The sequence below is a fragment of the Trachemys scripta genome, chromosome 3 (assembly GCF_013100865.1).
Source record: "Trachemys scripta elegans isolate TJP31775 chromosome 3, CAS_Tse_1.0, whole genome shotgun sequence".
Lineage (NCBI taxonomy): Eukaryota > Metazoa > Chordata > Testudines > Emydidae > Trachemys > Trachemys scripta.
In genome coordinates, this window is record NC_048300.1 from 20,829,175 (window position 1) to 20,851,472 (window position 22,298).

General features: G+C 41.6%; 1 protein-coding gene across 1 annotated transcript in view; it reads left to right on the forward strand.

The window, feature by feature from the left end:
* Positions 1–21,509, forward strand: part of PUS10 (pseudouridine synthase 10) — a 73,706-nt gene extending 52,197 nt beyond the window's left edge. Inside the window, exons 9-18 of the mRNA XM_034764276.1 lie at positions 437–501; positions 1,669–1,754; positions 9,119–9,244; positions 11,455–11,511; positions 12,477–12,553; positions 12,645–12,700; positions 12,819–12,936; positions 14,323–14,465; positions 15,688–15,787; positions 19,758–21,509. Of these exons, the coding sequence (XP_034620167.1) occupies positions 437–501; positions 1,669–1,754; positions 9,119–9,244; positions 11,455–11,511; positions 12,477–12,553; positions 12,645–12,700; positions 12,819–12,936; positions 14,323–14,465; positions 15,688–15,787; positions 19,758–19,796 (867 nt within the window). The 3' untranslated portion in view covers positions 19,797–21,509. The remainder of the gene's footprint in view (positions 1–436; positions 502–1,668; positions 1,755–9,118; positions 9,245–11,454; positions 11,512–12,476; positions 12,554–12,644; positions 12,701–12,818; positions 12,937–14,322; positions 14,466–15,687; positions 15,788–19,757) is intronic.
* The last annotated feature ends 789 nt before the right edge of the window (positions 21,510–22,298 follow it).

Genomic DNA, 22,298 nt, shown 5'->3' on the forward strand with positions numbered 1-22,298 from the left:
AGAGATGTGGTAAAAGAAAAGAGCCTAAGTCCCATTGATTTTAATACGAGTTTTCAATGCTTACACATACACTTTAAAAATGTTTAGGCCTCAATCCTGCAGATGCCAATGTTGAGTAGCTTTACATACACAAGTCAAGTTACTCATGTGCGTAAGTATTGGCAAGATCAGAGACATACTGACCAGCGTGTATTGTTCAAGAACAACAATCATGATTAGTAGGGTGTCAGCACATGCTGATATTGGAAACATTGTCAGGCATAGGAATATAGGATAATTAAACTTTGGTATAAAAAAACAATCTATATTGGTAAGAGTATTTTGAGTTCTTTTTTTTCTCATATGGCAAAATGATGTAATTACCCTACCCACATCCTTTCTTCAGCCTCTCATATTTCCTTGACTCAGATATTTTATTTTTCATTTCACTCTACAGTCTGTTTTCACAAGAATGGCAATTATAAAGGCTTTGGACAAGATAAAAGAAGAGGATTTCCGTAAGTAAGTATACATTGAAATTGTGTGTTTCTTAGTATTGGGCTGCTTCTGTACAGAATCAAGATGGGGAGGAAAATGTTAGAGGGAAATACACAAGTATCGTTAATTGTTAAAAATCTACTGATATATGTAATCATATGTATGTATTGGTCAGGAAATGTTGCATTTGCATGTCTTTTGATGACATTAGAATGTGTCATCGTTATCTTTTAAGAAATAATCTCACAATGCTTCAATGAGATCACAAAGAATTGAAAAGTGAACATGCTGAAAACAGTTCCCCCCTCCCCCAGATTATTTTATGATTGGCAAATTTAGGTCTAGATTGTACCACAAGGGCACAACCTTAGATTATTACTGCATAGTCAAACTGCCACAATTCCATCGCTGCTCCCCTGTTGTACCAGCAGTAAATTACTATGTGCTCTGTGCTTTGAATGCTTAAAACTGAAAATATAGTATAGTAGCAATATTGCCAACCTGGGCTACATGAAAATCATGAGTCAGGTCCCAAAAAATCAAGAGATTAAAAAAAATATATTTTAAGTTTTTTATTTGACTTCTGGCTTTTGAGCCTGAGAGTTCGTACTTTCAGGCTTTTCTCTGAAACAGTGAAGATTACTTATTTTAAAAATTATGCTAAGATTCTCACATAATTCCATGACTCTGGGAGCTGGGACTTTAAGAAGAATACCAAATATTTTGAGACTCACAATAAAATTATGAGGTGGCAACATGGTAGCAGAAACTTTCTAATATGCACTTTGCTGAACTGCACATAAATCATTGGTCTTTTCCCCACCTCCTAGCAAAGATTTAATAGCAGATGATGTAGCTAGGTTCTGTACAGGATTAAGAATTTCATTATTTCTGTAAAACGTACTACAATACATTTTGCTAGTAGACTTTGAAGTATACATACAGTTATAACATCAGTTGACAAAATAAATTAACAAAGTACATTTTGCAATGTATTATGCTCAATGTGTTTCATGTTTCTTCCCTTAATGATTCGCAAGGGATCTTGCAGTTTTTAATATGAATAGGGAGGCTATATTGTAGTCATATTTTGTTTACATGGAAACAACTGCATGGATTAATTTTTGCTACAGTGATTCAGCATCATGTTTTGAAATTGCTTGTCTTTTAATCTCTCTTTTTTTTATTCAGGCATTTTCCATGTCCCCCAAGTTCACCAAAGAATATCTGTGCGGCTCTAGAAATACAGTGCACTAATGGTGCAATTTTTGTGGCTGGTAAAATATTTCTCTTGCTGTTATTTTCTTCAAAATATGACGTACAGTCCCTACTATGTAACCAAATGGACTCCTGTTATTTATTATTACTCTTGTTATTAAGCATAGGGAAAAAGAAAACAGATATGCAAGAGTAAAGTTCTAATGAACTTCTCTAGAGAGGAAAAGAGATTACTTTTAACTTGCCTTTCATAGTTTCATAGCGTTTAAGGCCAGAAGAGACCATTAGATCATCTAGTCCAGTGGTTTTCAAACTTTTTTTCTGGCGACCCAGTTGAAGAAAATTGTTGATGCCTGTGACCCAACGGAGCTGGGGATAAAGGGTATGGGGTTGGGAGGGGCTCAGGGCTGGGGCAGAGGGTTAGGGTGTGGGGGGTGAGGGCTGCAGAGTGGGGCTAGGAATGAGGGGTTCAGGGTATGGGAGGGGGCTCTGGATTGGGACAGGGGGCTGGGGTGTGGGAGGGGGTCAGGCCTCTGGACTAGGGGTGCAGGCTATGGGGTGGGGCCGGGGATGAGGGGTTTGGGGTGCAGGAGGGGGCTCAGGGTTTGGAGGGGGCTCAGGCCTGGGGCAGGGGGTTGGAATGCGGGAGGGGGTCAGGGCTCTGGACTGAGAATGCAGGCTCTGGGCGGGGGTGGGGATAAGGGGCTTGGGGTGCAGGGCTGGGGCAGGGTATTGGGACACAGGGTTGGGGCACGGGGTTATCTCAGGCGGCTCCTGGTCAGCGGCACAGCGGGGGTGCTAAGGCAGGCTTCCTGCTTGTCCTGGCACTGTGGACCGTGCTGCACCACAGAAACGGCCAGCAGCAGGTCCGGCTCCTAAGCTCTCTCCTGCAGGCACCGCCCCTCCCAGCTCCCATTGGCAATGCGGAGCTGGTGCTCGGGGCAGGGGCAGTGCACAGAACCCTGTGGTTCCCCCCACCTAGGACCTGGATCTGCTGCTGGCCTCTTCCAGGGCACAGTGCGGTGTCAGAACAGGTAGGAACTAGCCTGCCTTAGCCGGGCAGCACTGCTCACAGGACTTTTAATGACCTAGTCGGTGGTGCTGACCAGAACCGCCACGACCCAGTGCCTTACATTCAGCGACCTAGTACTGGGTCGCAACTCGCAGTTTGGAAACCACTGATCTAGTCTGACCTTCTTCATATCATAGGCTAGTAAACATCACCCAGATACCCCTATGTTGAGCCCAATGACGTTAGTTAAATGAAAGCATTTTAGTCCTCAGGAGACTAAAGACCGAGAACTGGAGAGATTGAGGTGCTGCCAATACCTGAGGCCCCTGCAATAGCAGGGAATCAATTAGGTGAGATAGATCCAGATGATCCTAGCAGGTGATCCATATACTCCCTTCCTTCCTGAGCCCCATAGGTGACTGGTTGAAGCCTTGAAACATGAGATTGCATTATAATCATTATCAGAATACAGAACTAAAAGTATTATAGGTTAACATTTAAAGGGGGGGAAAAAGGATATAAAATAAAATATTAAAATGGAAAAGTTAACATTCTCTCGGCCAGCTAGCACTTCCATACTGCATATATGTAATATTTTAATTTACTAATTGGGCTGCGAAATATTTATTTTAATGGGATCAAAATAGCCCAAGTCTGTTGGCTTTCAAATATGTGTTTGCTGCAAAACACATACATCTATTTTCACTGGCTGCTGCAAAGGTGGGCCTTTGAGAAAACCCATGTGTGTGGAGTGTGACAGACTGTCAGTTTCCTGCAATATCCTGAATAAACTTTATTGAATGAAGTTAAACCTTATTGAATTAGGTTTAATACCTTTGGGGGGTCATTGTATTAAAAATGCAAATGTGTATGTGTTGTGGAATTACATATACCTTGTTTACTAGAAGGGGAATGCTAATGTAGTTCCTCCATTATCAGCCCTTTGAAGCCACCCCCCTGGAGAGGTATGCATATGCTAGTTCAAACTGGATTCTCCAGGGACTAAGAGACAAACAAATGATTTTTGGATAAATAGCCTGGTTTTAAACTGGCTCAAGGCCGTCTTCCTGATTCAGCAAATGGACAGGAGACCTTGGTACATGAAGGGCCCCAATCCTTAGTTTAGGCTTGGAAAGACTGGGTCTACTGCGGCCCCATAGCACTGGGTGCTTAGTCTGAGCTGAAGCTATGATGAACTTATAACCACGAGGACTCCCCTTGGATGGAGATTTGAAGGATTGCTCCTGGCAGAATCCATGTTAGGATTGGGGTGTTCCTTGTAAGCTTATTAGTTTGCATGTAGGTTCTTTTATTGTTTTTAATATGTTTTCTCTGTAGTGCTTTTACCTTAAGAATAATACAGTCTTGCATAGAAACCTGTGTGATTACCTTATAACTGCAGCAGTTACACTTGTTAACCATCTCTGAAGAGAAAACAGTCAGGTTCTGCTTGGGCTGCCTGTCTCTGTTGGGGATAACACAGTGAAGGCAGGGAACTGTGCAGCCTGGAAATACCCCAGTCAGAAGGGACTGAGATGCGGCTCTCCACCCAAGAAAGGCTACGGCTGGACAGCTGGAAGCCTGAGAGTGGGTGGCTTTGCTGGACCAGTGAGGGGAAATATAGGTGCAGTTGCCCTGAACTATGACATGGAGGAAAGAGGGGCTTGGTGTTCTGCAGGTGATCTCATATTGTTTTAATAACTTATGGCAGGGGCATCTACAGCCTTGGATACGCAGCCCTGTTTATTTGTTATATAAATCCAGTAATATACAACGTGCAGGATTCTGTTCTCAGTTTAGGCTAGTGTAAATCCAGAATAGAGCAAAGTCTGTTGATTATAGTGGTGTTACTCTTGTTTTACAGCAGTGTAAATGACAATCAGAATCTGACCCAGTGAGTGGAGTGCATGAGAGTTGATGATGTTTTCAGGACCTTCACTTTTGCATTTCCTGACTCTTAGTAAAAATTTGCAATATTAAGAGGAAACTGTCAAATTGAAAATTGTGTCTATCTGGCTTGGCTTTAGCCTACTATTGTTACAAGTAACACCTAAGTTTATTAAAATTGAGAGAGATGTAGTATTTCTCTCTCTTAACATTTTGATTACTTTGTGCATTTGACAATACTTTGTGCATATTCATTTCACAGTTTCCCAAAAGAAGCAGTATTAGTCAGTTTCCTCATTTGTTTGTGTGGGGGTTTTCACAGAGCAAGGGGGGGGGAGGGAGGAACATTTTTAAAAACAGGAAAATGTGATAGTAAAATCATAAAAGCTGACCAGGGGATGAGAGGAAGGTGGTGTACCTGTAACTGCTTTGAACTCTTATGTTTTTAATAAACTAGATTTCAGTTTGAAGAAGTCTCTCTAACTTTATATTAAAATAGGGTTTTTGTACCCTGCAATTCTTCATAGAATCACAGAATATCAGGGTTGGAAGGGACCTCAGGAGGTCATCTAGTCCAACCCCCTGCTCAAAGCAGGACAAGTTCCCAACTAAATCATCTCAGCCAGGGCTTTGTCAAGCCAGGCCTTAAAAACCTCCAAGGAAAGAGACTCCACCACTTCCCTAGATAACGCATTCCAGTGCTTCACCACCCTTCATAAATCAGTTCTTGCCATGACACACACTCTTATTTCTCATAGAAGTGAGAGATGGAAAAGTCCTTTTAGATAACCCAGTTCCATCTCCCAGCCAGTTCAGGATTGTTCCTTGATTGAAGCATTCCTTATGTTCTGTGGGAGGTGTTGTATTAACATGCGATAACATGAGGCTGTGACTAGAGCAGATCAGAGGAAGACAATTCTGTTTTATGGCAGCTTTTGAGGTTTCTAAATTCAGCCTTGTTCCACATCGAAACAAAACTAAAACCTTCCGAATGTTTTCATGAAAATGGAATTGTGTTGAAATGCATGTTTTCTGATTGAAACCTGAGCTTTGTGATTTGGGAAATGACATGTGGATAGGTGTTTAGAGTACTGGGACGTGAGAGACTCAGGTTCAAGTCCCTGCTCTTTCTGATTCAGGGGAAAGTTTTTCATCCCAAATCACTCTGAATGAGGCCTAGGGATTGAACGTGGGGGCTTGTCTCACTTAAAACGGTACAAACTGCGCCACTGTAGTGCTTAGTCTGCAGAAGAGAAGAATGAGGGGGGATTTGATAGCTGCTTTCAACTACCTGAAAGGGGGTTCCAAAGAGGAAGGATCTAGACCAGGGGTAGGCAGCCTATAGCATGCATGCCACCGGCACACGAGCTGATTTTCAGTGGCACTCTCACTGCCCGGATCCTGGCCACAGGTCCGGGGGCTCTGCATTTTAATTTAATTTGAAATGAAGTTTCTTAAACATTTTAAAAACCTTATTTACTTTACATACAACAACAGTTTAGCTATATATTATAGACTTAGAGAAAGAGACCTTCTAAAAACGTTAAAATGTATTACCAGCACGCGAAACCTTAAATTAGAGTGAATAAATGAAGACTCGGCACACCACTTCTGAAAGGTTGCCGACCCCTGATCTAGACTGTTCTCAGTGATACCTGATGACAGAACAAGGAGTAATAGTCTCAAGTTGCAGTGGGGGAGGTTTAGGTTAGATATTAGGAAAAACGTTTTCACTAGGAGGGTGGTGAAGCACTGGAATGGGTTACCTAGGGAGGTGGTGGAATCTCCTTCCTTAGAGGTTTTTAAGGTCAGGCTTGACAAAGCCCTGGCTGGGATGATTTAGTTGGGAATTGGTCCTGCTTTGAATAGGGGGTTGGACTAGATGACCTCCTGAGGTCCCTTCCAACCCCGATATTCTATGATTCAGTGTGGACACTACCTGTCGTGCCAGGAGGGATTCTCCCATTGATGTAGTTAATCCATCTCCCCAAGAGGTGGTACATCGGTCAATGGAAGAATTCCTCTGTCAACCTAGCACTGTCTACTTGGGGACTTAGGTCAGCATAACTGCTGCTCAGGAGGGTGGATTTTTCACATTTCTGACCGTAAAAATGACCTAATTTTCTAGTGTAGACCAGGCTTGAGTTTCCTGTTGACCTAATCATCAGGCTCTACACCTCTCTCTCTCCTTCCCCCGACCCTCCTGGATATGTCTCTGTGACGTTGCACTCCATATGTTTATGGAAATATGCTTATGAGTGTGAATATGATGTAACTGGAATATGCTTTATGCAAAAGGTCTCTTGTAAGGTATCATTACAAAGCTTATAATCTACTGAGTTTGTTCATCCTATTTGTCTGAATGTATCATTCTTGTATCTGAAGCTAGAAATATGAAGTATTACTCTGAAGTCCTATCGTAATTACGCAAAGTGTGGGCCATTAATGATGGCTTGGAATCTTGATGGCTCCCATTGACCAGGACAATTGGTTGTAAATGGCTCTGTTTATTTGTAAGCCTTCCTGTGTTCGCGAGTCAGGCTGGGAAGAATGGAGGCTTGGGGTCTCACAGGACATGTGACCATGTCACCTGGTACTGGAATCCATCTTAAACCTGGTGCTTTTCCATTTAGAAGAAGGGGTGGGGACCCAGAGAGACAAAGGATTCCCGCCTTGTGCCAAAGCTATAAAAGGGGGTGGAGCAGGACAAAGAGGTTGCCAGTCCTGAGAAATCCCCTAGTTACCACTTGAGCTGGAACTAACAAGAACTGTACCAGGGGAAAGGATTGGGCCCAGACTAAGAAGGAGTCTAGTCTGTGAAAGAAGCTTATTGGAACATCTCTGACAGTGAGATTTACATATATTCAGTTTCTTAAAGGTATTAGGCTTAGACTTACGTGTTTTGTTTTATTTTGCTTGGTAACTAACTTTGTTCTGTCTGTTATTACTTGAAACCACATAAATCCTACTTTTTATACTTAATAAAATTACTTTTGTTTATTAGTAAACCCAGAGTAAATGATTAATACCCGGGGAAACAAACAGCTGTGCATATCTCTCTGTCAGTGTTATAGAGGGCAGACAATTTATGAGTTTACCCTGTATAAGCTTTATACTGAGTAAATTTATGAGTTTACCCTGTATAAGCTTTATACTGAGTAAAACGGATTTATTTGGGGTTTGGATCCCATTGGGAACTGGGTGTCTGGGTGCTGGAGATAGGTGACTTGCTGAGCAGTTTTTGGTTAAAGTCCGCAGCTTTGGGGGCGTGGACCAGACCTGGGGCTGTGTTGTAGCAGACTAGCATGTCTGGCTCAACAAGGCAGGGTTCTGGAGTCCCAAGCTGGCAGTGGAAAATGGGCTCAGAGGTAATTCCAGCATGTCAGGTGACAGTCCCAAGGGGATCTCTGTGACCGAACCCGTCCCTGAAACATTTTGGCTTTAATGAAATGATGTTCTAACCAGCTCTAACTGTGACCTCTCTGGCACATATCCGCTATCAGAATGGAGAGAACAGCTCTGATCTAGTGTTTTCCTGTCTCTGTTTTATTTATGCACAGAAATCAGAAATTCAAAATTGTAATCTCCATAGCAACTGTAATTCGAGAACCCTTGTGCCTGTGTAGTATTTAGTACATGGTGTTAATTTTAATGATTTAATATAGGTGTGCAATATTGCTGAGTTACAGTTGCTGGAGAATCCCTACATTTGAATTCCCTATCCGTAAGATGCAAAATATCAGCTGTAACAATGTATTAGCATTGTTTTTTGCATTTAATTTCATTTAAAAAAAAGAAAAAGGAAGAGAAATGTGATATGATGCAGGAATACTACACTACTTCCATCCAACAAACTATGTTAAAAAGAACAATAAGGTGACAAAGGCAGGTACTCAAAAATTCCAGAATTAAGATTGCTGTGGAGCCTTAATTTGGCTCCCTGGAGCAGGTGTATTATCATACAACCTTTAATTACATAATCATATACTATTGTTAACACATGGCCCCTGCCTCATTCAGTGAATGAGAAGTTATTTGATATTTCCTTTTACCCCCTCCCCCTTTTTTCAGTTGTGGACGCCACTTTATTTAACATATATCATCCAAACCCTGCACTGAATAGAACATTCTTAATTTCCTCCTGAGCCTTCCTGTTGTGCTCTCCCCATAGTATGTAAATTATTAACAACAAACATGAGAATTTATCTTTCCCCATAAGACTAGGGAATTTATCTTTCTCCATAAGACTAGGTAAAATGTGCTATGAAACACTAGAACTCAAAGCGCCAGTCCATTATGTGAGCTCAGTGGTTCTGACCCTATTTACCATTGTGGGCCGCATATACAGCACTCTGTGTGTTATGTTGGCCACATCCACACAATATATATACTACCTGTATGGCACTGAGGATGTCACATGGGCCACAGCTGTGTGCTGATGGGCGGCAAGTGGCCCATCGGCCGCGGGGGTTGAGAACCACTGTGTTGGATGCATTAATGGTAACATACTTGTTCTTTTGACAGGAAGGTACAACAAATATTCAAGGAATTTACCACAAACTCCCTGGATTATAGATGGAGAGCGAAAGCTGGAGTCTTCAGTGGAAGAGCTGATTTCAGAGCACCTAATGACAGCGTTTAAAGCAGATAGTGAGTGTCCAGTATTGTATATCTAATTCATAGTACTTGGGTTAATTTTTCTTACACATCCTGAAAACAACTCCCACAACTGGTCCATTGGGTTACCAGCCTCAATAGACAGGCAAATTGAATGCACGTGGAGAGAGAACTACTCTCTCATCCTTCTCAGCTGTCCTTGCAAGCCAAGGCTGGTCCTTCCATAGCCTATGTTATGCCTGATCATTAAATAATTCAATGCTTGCTTTATTTTGTCTAGTATTACCCTTTTTAAATAGTTCTGCAGCTGAGCCTGATGATGCCAGTGGGTCCAGCATGTGTGGTAGTCTGTTTTAACTCCTACACCTCTTACTTAACAATTTATAAATGAATGCTCATTACAGAAGACACTATTTAACAATTAAGAAATGCTAAAAAGATTAATAACATATTGGTTTATTATCTTATCCTCTGACTATTGCAGTGTGAAAGTGAAGTAAGTGTGAATGTATTCATCCAGTGGTGAGTGGGGCTTAACTCCCAGGCATGGTTCGGGCATGAGCGGTCAAGCCTAGTGTGTGGAGTCAGATCTTGCGGGTTGAGCTGGAGCAAAGGGTCGGAGCCAGAGTCAGAAGCCAGGAATCAGAGGAAGATGAAGGAACAGGGTCTGTCATAGCAGGTGGCTGGGGATCCACCTAGTTGCACAGACAGATTCTTGGTGTCTCCTCCAGCTTAACTATTACACCTGGACCCATCAGGGACCCTGGAAGCAGTGCCAATCAGGCCCCCTGTGGGCAGCACATCCTGTGGTGCTTGGGCCTGCAAGGCTCATAGCCTGTTGACTGATGCTCTGCCAGAGCTGTTGGGAGGTAGTGTGCATGCAGCAGGTTCTAGAGCTGCGGATCCTCATACTCCCAGCTGGAAAGCCTTGTTTATTAATTGCTTCTATCTCAAGTGTTCCAGAATACCTACCTTGACCCTTTTCTCTTGGTCTTGTTACACTGCCTTTCGCTGTGCATAGAGATCAACTGTCTAAATTCTAATCAATTAAATAGGAGTTTATCTGTAGGGGAAGGGTGCTTATTGTCCATTTCTTGGCCCCCAGACTCAGGGATAGTGACCATTAGATACAAGGACAAATTTAATTCGAAATTAGCAAAATTCCTTTTCCCCCGCAGTTGTATATGTCAGACTGGACACGGGGAAAATCCCAAAGTAGTAATCACAGCATACTATTAGGGAAGGTACTGAGAGGCACCTGATTTTAGCATGCAGAACTCCCACAGCTGCTATCCATACTGGTTTGTACATTAATGGTGAGAAAAGGTATGAAGGTCTGCTCCAACCGGTAGCTTGCAGAACCCAAGCCAGGGATCACCTTCCCATTTCTGTTGCTGATGTGGTTAGTGACCTGATAGAACTAGTAAGTACCCCAATGATTGATGGAGATGGTTGGGTAGACCTCACTGCTTCTGTCCCTCACTCACCTGGCAGTGGAAGCTGAGGAAACCCCATACACAATGAAGAGAGATGTCCAGTTTGTGTGGCCTTCAGGGTTCTCTTAAGACAGCTCCACAAAGCTACTGTCATATCCAGAGTGTGAATTTTTTCCATGTTCTTCCTTGGAGGGATGGAGGTCTGACTGCTCCTGGGGCAGGTTAACTGGGGAAGGAGTCAGAGGTAGGACGTTAAGTACCAATCTAATCCTTACCATATCTTGAGAGAGAAAAAATAAGTCTATTCTTGTAGGTGACACCTGAAATTCCCTTCCCCTTCTGGCCAAGTGTATGATTAACAGACAAATAGTTTCAGACGTGAGGAATCTCGCTGAAATCTTGGGAACTCATGAGTGTGTTCAGGATAAGAGTCACGGCGTGAGGAGACAACAAAAGGCTGGAGTCTCAGATTGAGTTCAGTCACAACCTTTAGGTATTTAACTCCATCTGGGTAAGAAAAGGAGTAGGGATTAGCAGCGAGTGGGATTCCTTTTAGGATTAAATTGCTCTTTCAAACTTTCTCAAGGTTGTGATGTCCCTCACTCAGGCAGAGGAACTAGGAAGTCTCTATTTGAGGGATGAGACAGTGACTCTCTCCAGTTTTGTTAAAATAGACTGCAGACTACATTTTAAAATAGATTTAAACAGTTTTTCTTCTTTTTCTACAAACAAGCTGAGAAAGCTTTAGATTGATTAAAAAATTTAAAGATAAAATCTCTCATTCTCTGTTCATATTTGTTTTTAAAGGTTTTAATTTTTCATCCTCGGGAAGAGAAGATGTGGATGTGAGAACGCTAGGCAGAGGTAAGGTTGGAATGTCCCTTCATTAAAGGCATAAACCGAACAAAATGATGTCTTGGAGCTACTCAGACAGATTTTGTTGTTTGTAAATGGAAAACTAGCTTGTGACACAAATGCTACTTTGAAACATTCTCTCAATAATTTTACCGACGTATTTATTTAGAGGCACAGACATTATTTCATAAAAAGAACTCTGTGTGAGAGAATAGACCTCACCATAATCTTCTTGGCTGCCCAAATACAAACATTTAGAAATCCATAGCTTGTTATAAATATTCTATCTTGCATTTCCTAATTTTAATCCATTTATGTCACATTAATAAATATATTGTTTTCTGTTATGTAATTCTGTTTTGCATCTTTTAGTTAGAAAAATGCCTGTTGCTCTTTCAAGATGATCATTTCACTTTCTGGATGTAGCTTCTTTAATCAGCTATGCTAATACCTCCAATAGCTTTCAGCTACACTGAAACAACTGTAGCAAAAAGAGTAAAAATCAATAATGAGGTGTACCAGACGCTGGCTAATTTGTGGTATAATTCCAGGCATTGCATATCCTGGGATCAGCGCTGGCCCAGAGCACAGAAAGTGCAGCCATTTCAACAGATGTTTAGTTGAGGGAGCTGGATTTAACGTCATCTTGCACCTGGGCATTGCTGTAGGTGACAGAAAATAAGCTAATTAACTTTTTTCTTATTTTATTTTTTAATTAGCACAGACTTGTACAAGATGTCTTCTGGGAAGCAGTAATTTGCACTTACTGATAATACTTAGGTTTAGTAGCCAAAAAACGTCCCTTGTTTCTTTCCTTCCATTTGATGGCGATGTCTCTGATAACCTGAAACCCCATATGTGTGTGTGCATAAGAGTAGACAAATTTTTCACACCTTCCGACCTTAATGCATAAATCCAAACATTAATTTAGAACAACATGTTTTTATGTTTTATGACTCTATGCATGTTGCCAGGAAGGCCCTTTGCAATTGAGCTTGTGAATCCTCATAGAATACATTTTACTGCCATGGAAATGAAGGAACTTCAGCAGGTAAATCATTTGCACTTCATGAAAATCATAAAGCACATGTACTTTTGTAACAGGGCAGCTTTGCTAACCAATTCCTTTTCTGACATCACAGAAAATTAATAACTCTTCAGACAAAATAAAAGTTCGAGATTTACAGCTTGTCACCAGGTCAGTATTTACTGTCTCTGGCAAGGGATTTCAGAACGATGCTTTGGGAATTCTGCAAACATCCTCATTTATACAGCTGTGTAGTTATGCTTATGTGTGATTCATTTCTTTTGTTTAGAGAGGCAATTGGACATATGAAAGAAGGTGAGGAGGAAAAGACAAAGACCTACAGTGCCTTAATATGGACAGACAAAGCAATACAGAAGGAAGATATTGCACTTCTAGATGATATGAAGGTATCTGTATTTTTCTTGCTTTTATAGGTACCTACCTCTTGGTAGGTAGTGCATGTGTCTCTCTTTTTCTCTCTCACTGTGTTTCATTGATCATGGGTTCCTCGTGCCCTTTTATTCTAGGGCTTATTGTATCCACTCTCCCATTTGCCATTCCTCTTATGCTGTTAAGTCTAATCTTTCCTACCACACAGTCACTGATGCTGTGCATCTCCTTCACCCAGGATGACCAGTTATTAGCCTATCGGAGGCAGATGTTGTGCCTGTTATCAGACAGCACAAAGTGCTTTTGGAGGTGGAAATCTCTCTCCCCAAGGGCCCTTCATGTAGGGTGACCAGCTGTCCCGATTTTATAGGGACAGTCCCGATTTTTGGGTCTTTTTCTTATATAAGTTCCTATTACCCTCCACCCCCATCCCGATTTTTCACATATGCTGTCTGGTCACCTACCTTCATGCCATCTCAACATTGCTAAGGGTAGACGAGCAAAACAGAGGAGGAGGTTAAAGCAGAACTAGTAGCTATAGCTGCTTGTTCTGTCCAGCCCCAGTCAAAGTCACTTTGGGGACAGTCACAGCAAATAAATCCACATTCAGATGGCTGTGCAAAATCATGCAAACCAAAGGTCTGAAGTGAAGAGAATGCAGTGGTGGAATATGGGCTGTCCCAAGTGTCAGTCGGTGAGACACATTGTGTTGAAATATGCTGGCTGGTAGAATGCCCATTTCTATGTTCAGGTTTTCTAGTGTTGGAACATTGGCCTTAAGAGTCTGGTAGCAAGAGCATTGTCAAGTAGAGACTACTGTTACTTAGTCTTTACTCCAAAAGTTGTGTGTGTTTTGGCTTGAAGTATTAAAATGCATGAGGACAATTGGTGCTCAACAGTTTTTTTATCATACTAGAAAAAGATGCTTCCCAAATCAATGCCTCTTTTTGTAGAGGAAAGCTCTTTAAAGATATGTGATGAAATCTTTGGTCGTCTCAGCTCTGCTTTCTAATTCTTATTTGTGGAGGGTTGGATGCAGTTTAGACAAAAGCCTTTAATTTTTTTGAGAGTGCCCTGAGGCTCTCATTGAGTTTGTAAATCCTGGAGTTATTCCAGCAAGAGACTATGGAGATTTCAAGGTTATTATGCCTCTGCATTTGTGGTTCCACTAGCTTGTATCCGCATGAGGCCTTCCCAATAAGACTTTAATAGATAGTTGTCCCCTTTTTTCTTTGATATACTTGGAGGAAGACTTAAAGAAGAAACACTTCTCAGAAGATCCTTCAACTACCAGAATATATTATTAAAAAGTAGTCTTATATGAAAAGAAAAAGCTATATATGTGTTAATTTGTGTGTGCTCTGTGTTGGACAGTTCTTTATTTGTTTTAAATTCTCCAACAGGAATTAAAGATTGATCAAAAAACACCTCTGCGGGTTCTTCACAGAAGGCCCTTAGCTGTAAGATCTCGCGTCATTCACACTATGAAATCCGAGTACATAGATGACCATCACTTTCGCCTGCATCTGAAAACTCAGGCAGGGACGTATCCTTTAGACCTACTGCATGATAAATTTTAGAAATAGTTTGTTGTTACCGTGGTCATACAGGTGGTGTTTTCTTTTGCAAGTGCTAGTGTAGTCGGTTTGCATTATAAACCCCTGATTTTTCAACAGTTCATACATTGGGTTTTAAGGGTTTTTTTAAAGTTTGCTTTGAGCTGAAACATGTACAAGTTACAAGCTCAGAAATGCAATTGGTATACATTGTTTTGCTTAGTAACAAAAAAAAGCCCCTAATTATTTTCAAGGTACAGGAGAGCAACAAATGTATAGATATACACAGATTTCAGGCCCTTTATTTGTCTGTAATTTAAAAATGGAGTGTTGCAAGCCTTTGGCATAGTCTAGATTGGGATAAAGATCTGTGCATATTATATGCCAATTGCTGAGGTTTTTTTTGCCTGTATTTTCACTGAAGTCTTCAGTGGTGTTTGGGGGGCAGCATTTGGCTCTACATCTCTAGTATACCCTTAGCACTCAGCTGTTTTTGTTTTTTTAAGTAAAACCTCTCAGTATTGACGTTAAGTATCAGACATAGCCAATAGTACTTTTCAGATTGATTTGCGTAGTAGCATTATAAACTCGCTGTGTATTCTGAGTGGATGTGTTAAGAAATTCTCAGTTTTGCCTGAAAAACACTTTTTAATCCACCCTCTTGGTTCTAGTTCTTATATGGGCCTCCAAAACTGCGTGAATAAACATACCAAGAGTCCTATTCCAGCTTCCATTGAATCAGGAGAAATGTGTTTCATTCCCTAGATGCAATGGAGGGCGTGGGGGAGGTTCAAGATATGTAATTAATTTGTATTTGCAAGTTTGTTAGATCCTGGGTTAAATGTATTTGTTTTTATGTTTTAATATTTGCCTAACACTTAGGTACTAAGAGTCTGTTTAAGGAAAGTTAGCAGTATGACTCACTCATTTATTATCTGAGAAATAGTTATATAACATTTTTAAAATGAAACCATTCTAATGACTGAATATTGGTATGTAGTATCGGTTGTTGCTGTTTACTGTAACAGGTTTAGAATTTAGTAAAATGTCACTACCCAGTTTAAAACAAACACAAGCATGGATTGTGATCAGGAACAGAAATAGATTTTGTATTTCTGCTTTGTGTTTTTCGCCATATCCTTTTCAACTTTCTTCATTAATCAGCTCCGGTCACGAAAGGCCCACACTCACTTTTCCTTAAGCAAGATCTAGTTACATTAAAGAGTTTGTACATGGAGATTTTGGAAGAACAAAACCCAATATTGGCTTCCTTCTTAAAAGAACTGCTGACATTCTGGAGCTGGATGTAGAGGTAAACTGTTCATAATATATCGGGGTGGCCACACTGTGGCTCTTTTACAGTTGAAGTGTGGCTTGCGGGGCTCCCCCCCTCCCCCCAATGCATCCCCATTCTCCACCTACCAGACTAGTGCGGGGGAGAGCTTAGGACTACTGCCCTGGTGGGGCTAGGGGCTTCTGCCAGAGATGACTGGTGCCTGCTGAGAGTGTGAGGGCTCAATATAAAGGTTGGCCCGCCCAACAGCTTGAATCATGCCCCCCCCTTACCCTCAGTGGCCCCTCCCTGCAGCTCCCAAGTGTTAGCTCTGCCTGGAGAGACAGTGGCAAACAGCTGGGAGCTGCAGGGAGAGGCTGCTGCCTCTCCCCACAGCCGGCCGGCCGCAGCTCCCAGCTTGCTGGCTCTAGCAGCTGCTATGCAAGGAGGGGCGTGGCAGCACCATGTGACCAAGTGGGGCCAGCAACACTTGGCAAAAATCAGGGCTGGGGGGGACATGACCCCACATCCTGTCCCCCCCACATTGCTTCTGGCTTCTGCCCAGCAAAGAGGGAGGTCTTGGGGATTCAGCCTGGCAGGGCTCGGATTTCAGCAGGAGTGGGGCTTCAGCCCCGAGCCCTCCCAGGATGCTGAAGCCCCGAGACAGTCCTGCAGGGAGTGGGGAAGCCCAGAGCTCCAGCAGATGCACCCTGACTCTCGAACTTCTGAAGATTGTCATATGCGGCTCGGAGGGTCAGTAAGTTTGGCCATCCCTGTAATATATCCCATCTTGAGGTCTGCAAAGCAGTTGCATTTTTAAGGGTTTGTCTACACCTGAAAAATAATCCAGAATAAGGTACAGTATGAATTTAAAGCAGATTAACTATTGCAAAATGGATTAAGCTCCTTTGGAATAAGGCAGTTTTATTCCAAAATAAGAGCATCCACATATGGAGTTGATCAGGATAGCTATTCTGGAATTACGCCTTGTGTAGACGAGCCCATAAGCTATATGTGTAAACTTTCTTGCTTTGGCTTAATTAACAATCCTTACTGCTATTAATGCAAAATATGATGTTAATACAAAATAATCGTTAACATTTTAAACACATCATTGAGTAGGGTTACCATCCGTCCGGGTTTCCCCGGACATGTCTGGCTTTTTCAGCTTTAAATGGCCGTCTGGGGGGGATTTCTAATAAAGTTGAAATGTCTGGGATTTCCCCCTTCCCCTCATGCAGAGTGCGGTGCAGCTGATTGGACGGCTGGGCCTGATTGAAAGCCGCTCGCAGCCACTGGGGCCTCTAGCAGCCAGAGTCCCTCCTCCTCTCCCGCAGAGCAGTGCCACAGTGTTTGGCTGCACGTGGAGCTCGCAGCTCTCCCTCGACCTGGGGGGGGGGCAGGGAACGGAGGGGGGTTAGATTGGTTGGGGGTTCTTGGGGGGGGGCTGTCGGGAGAAGGGAGTGTAGAGAGTGGTTGGGGCAGTCAGGGGACAGGGAGCAGGGAGACTTAGATAGGGGGTGGGGTCCTGGGGGCAGTTAGGGTGGGGGGGGTCTCAGGAGAGGGCAGTCAGGGGACAGGTAGGGGGTAGGGAGATTCTGAGGGGGGCGGGAAGTGGGAGGGGGCGGGGCTAGGGCGGCACCCCGTGTCCTGTTTTTTAATTGTTGAAATATGGTAACCCTGTCATTGAGCCATATAATCAAATGATGTCATAGATGTCCTTCACTGACGTCTTCGGGGCTTGCTACGGGAGCAGGAATCTGCTTACCTGGGGAAGGGTCTCCTGGATATATTGTGCTTATTTAAACTCTGGCTTTATAATGTTCATCAGTGCATAGTGGAGTGTCGTTTAGCAATAGGGAGTTTTGCTTTGCATATTATGCATGCCATACCCTCTCCCTTTAACAGAACTTCTGAGAAGTGGGGCTGGATCAGAAATAAGAGAAATGTAACTGTTCGTATCAATGCCACTGATTCAAATGCAACACTGGATAACATCTGACTACTTGCTGGTAGCCTCAGCTTGGTTTCTAATTGACACCTATCCATATTACAGTCTCGTTACCCTTGATGGCATATGAGCAAATGGGCATGAAGACTAAATTTTTCTTGTACCAAAAGATGGTCCCTGCAAATCAGGAGTTAGACATATTGGTAGGGCAGAGTATGGGAGGAAGCCTGGGCTGTACCTAGGGTGAACAGATGTCCCGATTTTATAGGGACAGTCCCAATATTTGGGGCTTTTTCTTATATAGGCTCCTATTACCCCTCACCCCTGTCCCAATTTTTCACACTTGCTGTCTGGTCGCCCTAGCTGTACCAGATCTTAGGATGAAGGGAAGATTTTGCAAGTATAAAAACCAGGCATGATCACTAATTTCACATTAAAAAAGAAAAGAAGGAAATAGAAAATGAATTAAGTTATCTGATCCTAAATTCTTAAGCCTCTGTCACAGAATAAACACACAGAGTCGGCTGTTTGGAATCCCGATTACAAATCTTTTAAATTATAAATGAATTCCTGGCGTCATTGAAATCGGTAGGAGTTTGGCCTGCAGTGCAGCCAGGATTTCACCCATATACGTTTGAGGAACTGCACACGTAGTACAAATGTTTAATTCTACTATCATAATCAGTATTGTCATCTGACTACATAGGTTTTAAAATATAGTGATTGCCTTAAGAAAACGATGGACTAAAATAAGTTATTTCGTTTCTGGAATTTCAAATGGAATTGCTGAAATATAATTATAAAAATTATTGATACTGTGGGGATTCTGCTTTCCTAACATTTTTTAACTGCAGAGAACAGCATAGGCTTGGGTTTAATATTTAAACAAATGGCTGCAGTTTAATACTTTTTTTTTTTTTAATGTGAAACAGCCAGCATCAGGATTTTATCTTTGCTAACTGTATCCCTGTAAAGGGGAATGGGTGAGGAGAAGGAGCCTACAAAGACAACTGCTGAACATGAGGAACTAATGCTAGACTACAGTTGATAAGCATTGCTCTCATGCTGAATGGTGTCAGTGCAATTATTGCACACAACTATGAACGATGTCTGGGGACTTGAAAATAATTAGTCATTTTACTAATAATGGATTTTAGCCTAGCCCAAGAACCTAATCTTTTTATGAAGATGTAGATTAGGTAAGGAGTAGGTATGATTAATTTAGGCAATCTTGAAGCCAGGGTGTTTAATGTGCCATCTTTGTGACCCCTACTTGACAAATGCCTGATGCTTCATTAGTGACGGATGTGCTGCCTTGGGAGCAGAGCTGGCAACAAGTTTACACCCAAAGGGAATTGGCCATGGGGCCTCTGTGAGGCCGGGGAAAAAATAATCCAGATTCCATTAATTGTTAGACTTGCTGCTAATAAAGTATGTGTCAAATATGATTTGTGCATTTTGACCAGAAGTAATGATGACTTAATCATCTCACCTACATAAAATCAACCATCTTAATTTTTGAATGAACTATCCCTGTTGAGGAGTCATATTTGGGAAGTGATTGGACTTTACTCAAACTCTGCCCACAGTTCCAAACTCCGTCCTCAATCGCAGAATACCTGTATGTTTCTGCTGTATTGATCAGCAATAACAATAGTTATTAATCACATTTAACTCACCCTAATCAGCCTGAAATACAGTTTAGAGCTGGCTGGCTGCAGCCTCAGATCAACATCACTGCATTAGGTCACATTTGGAAAAGCCTAGTGTAACCTGTAAAGGTTAAAAGCTTTTTGGCTTTTTCAAAATGCAGTCTTACACTGTGCAGAAATGTATGGGCCACCAGAGAAATGAAGATACCCCATGCCACTGTGTACCAGCTCACTCCATCTCTCTTGTGCTATGCTGTTTTGTCATGTCTTTTTAAGAATTTGTTCCCCTTTTGTATGAAAGTTATTCTTTTGTTAATATGCAGAAAGCGCTAGTGGCAAGTCTCTTCTAAAACACCAGCTCTCCTGATCTAGTGATTTTTGCTTTCCACCCCCCTTTCTCTTTTAGTCTGTTGATGTTGATTGGCCTCCAACCCTGAATGATTAGAGTCTTTCAAGCTCGGAAGAGGAAGAGTGACTTGACTCTCTTATCAGGAGCTGACAACAAATTGAACTGTGCACTGTATGATAACTTGTTTATCCCTTATATTTCTGTTGAACATTTGGATCACGTTGATCTGTTAGGTTTTTTTAATTGGCTTAAAAACTCAGGATCAGTTGATGCTTGTTCAATTAATTTGCAGCCTTATTGTAAATAAATTACTGTCCCATGTAAAGGGGTCTCTGACAGGCAGATGTATTAATAGCAGTAAATGATTTCTTTTAAAAAAAAATTATTGAGAGATGTCCAAACCCTGATCTTTGCGAGATATACCAAATATGCTTTCCTGAATACTGTTTGAAACCCTTTGATTGAAAAGAGAAGTTCCCCTCCCTCAAACCACACATACCATATATCATCTAATTTTGTTCCCAACCATAAAAAAAAAAAATGTAGACACATGTTTGTATAGATACCATAAGCATAATCTTCTTATCTAGATGTTTGTACCACTTCCCAGATCAGCAGTCTCAAAGCCTGATCCTTAATACGCCAAAGACTATTCATGTAAATGAGAATTGTCAGGATCAGACCATAAGAAATCAATTGTATATTGTTAATATGGAATTCTGAAATCAATGAGACTACTCCTGGAGTGAGGTACTGCTCAACATCAGTAGGGGCAGCAGAATCTGGCCTACAATATTTTCCCCATATATGTACTAGTGCTGGTTAGATTTTGACTATTGCAGGGGGCGGCTGAAAACTTTATACTCAAAAATTCAGTTCAGAAATTCAGGAGGTACCTCATACTCCTATTATCTTCTGTAGGCCAGGGTCCCTGACCAGCCTACGTGTTCCATGTCTCCCCTCTTGCTGAGCCCCTGTGTGCAGCATGAGAGATATAGGCTGGCTTGGGAAGCCACAACATGAAGGAGCGTGGGGACATGAGGTGCCTGAACTACAACTCTTTGATGTACCATAGTGGAATTAGTGAACAGAAGTATTTGGGGTTTTGGCTGACACTCAAACATGTTGGGGGTTTTGTTGAAAATTCCAACAGAAAGTAGCCAATTTTTTGGAAAAATTTCATATAGTTGAAAACTCAATTTTCCATCAGAAAAACAGTTTTAATGAATTTTTTTAATCATCCTTAGGCTATACTTACTATGTTCATTGATTTTATTTTATTGTGCTGCTACTTTGGCGTAATACTGGCAGGTCCAAGTTCCTCTGTGAAAGAGCCGTAAAAGTGGTGATATGTTCGTGTTATGTTTTGCGCGGCAGGATAAAGAGTTGCAGTTTACACCACATCCCACTTCCTGTACAAAAAGTGCAAGATGGATAAAAAGTTCTAAGTCATGATAGAATTTTAGCATGAAGTAGACAAAGGGTGTAATCTACAGAAAGACAGCTAATTCCCTACCCATAGGGGTCTACCAGCAGTAGGAATGGTGAGGCTGTAGTGTATATGGTTTTGTCATTTTTATGTCAGCAAAAACATTTGAGTCTGGTCTGCACTACCAGTGGTGAATCACAAGGCCCAGATTTGCCACTGTAGCTGAAGTTAAAGTATATAGAAGCGTATGAAAACTTGTGTATAAATTAATGAACCCCCCACTTTAATATGTGAGTGTGAAATGGCCTCACAGGTTGTAACCCAAATCAGAAATTAAGAGGACTTCCTTAAAACACATCTTACTATATTTGATAAAATCAAGACTGTATCATAGAGCTGTTTCTGCACCTATGAAGCACAAAAAAAAAAAAAGAGATGAATAATACAGGAAGAAATTGAGAGGAATTGGAATTATTAAAGAGGCTTTTTCTTAAAGTGTTTCAGGAATATGTCAGGTATTCTGCAAGACATACTGCTATTTATGTGGTGGTTGGGGGAGGAACTGTTGGGTGGACTGTACCCACTGCTAGTATCAGGAAAGTTACCCTTACAGATTTCAGCATGGCACACCTGTGTTACAATGTCAGCTTCCAGCGTAGGGCCAGGCCTCAGAGTCTGTAAGTTGGCGTAGTTCTGCTATTATCAAGAGAGGTCTGAGGAGCCAAACGCTTCCAGCAATAGTTGGTTTTGTAACTGTTCAAACAGATGATTATCTAACACTAAGAAAGGAGGCAATGTGAATGATGGAAAACATAAGAAATTGAATTCACGAAAGAGAAACCCAGTGTAATTGTCTTGATTTCTTGAAAGAACCTATTGAAGTGAACTAGATGATAATGATTTCTAAATTCCAAAATCTATAGGGAAAAATCAGCAGGAATAGACATAGCAGATCTCACACAACAGCCCCTTCTGTATGTTACAAAGCTAATAAGGCAAAACAGAAAAAAGAGAGAGCGAGCTGCTAATGCTGTCTTAGTACAGAAAAACACTCTGGTCACTATTATTTCCAATATTCCCCTAATATAGCTTGTGCTATGGGAGCAATGAAGACACAGTTGAGAGCTAGAGTATAGCTGGATGATGAAATTGTAAGGGCTATTTTAAAA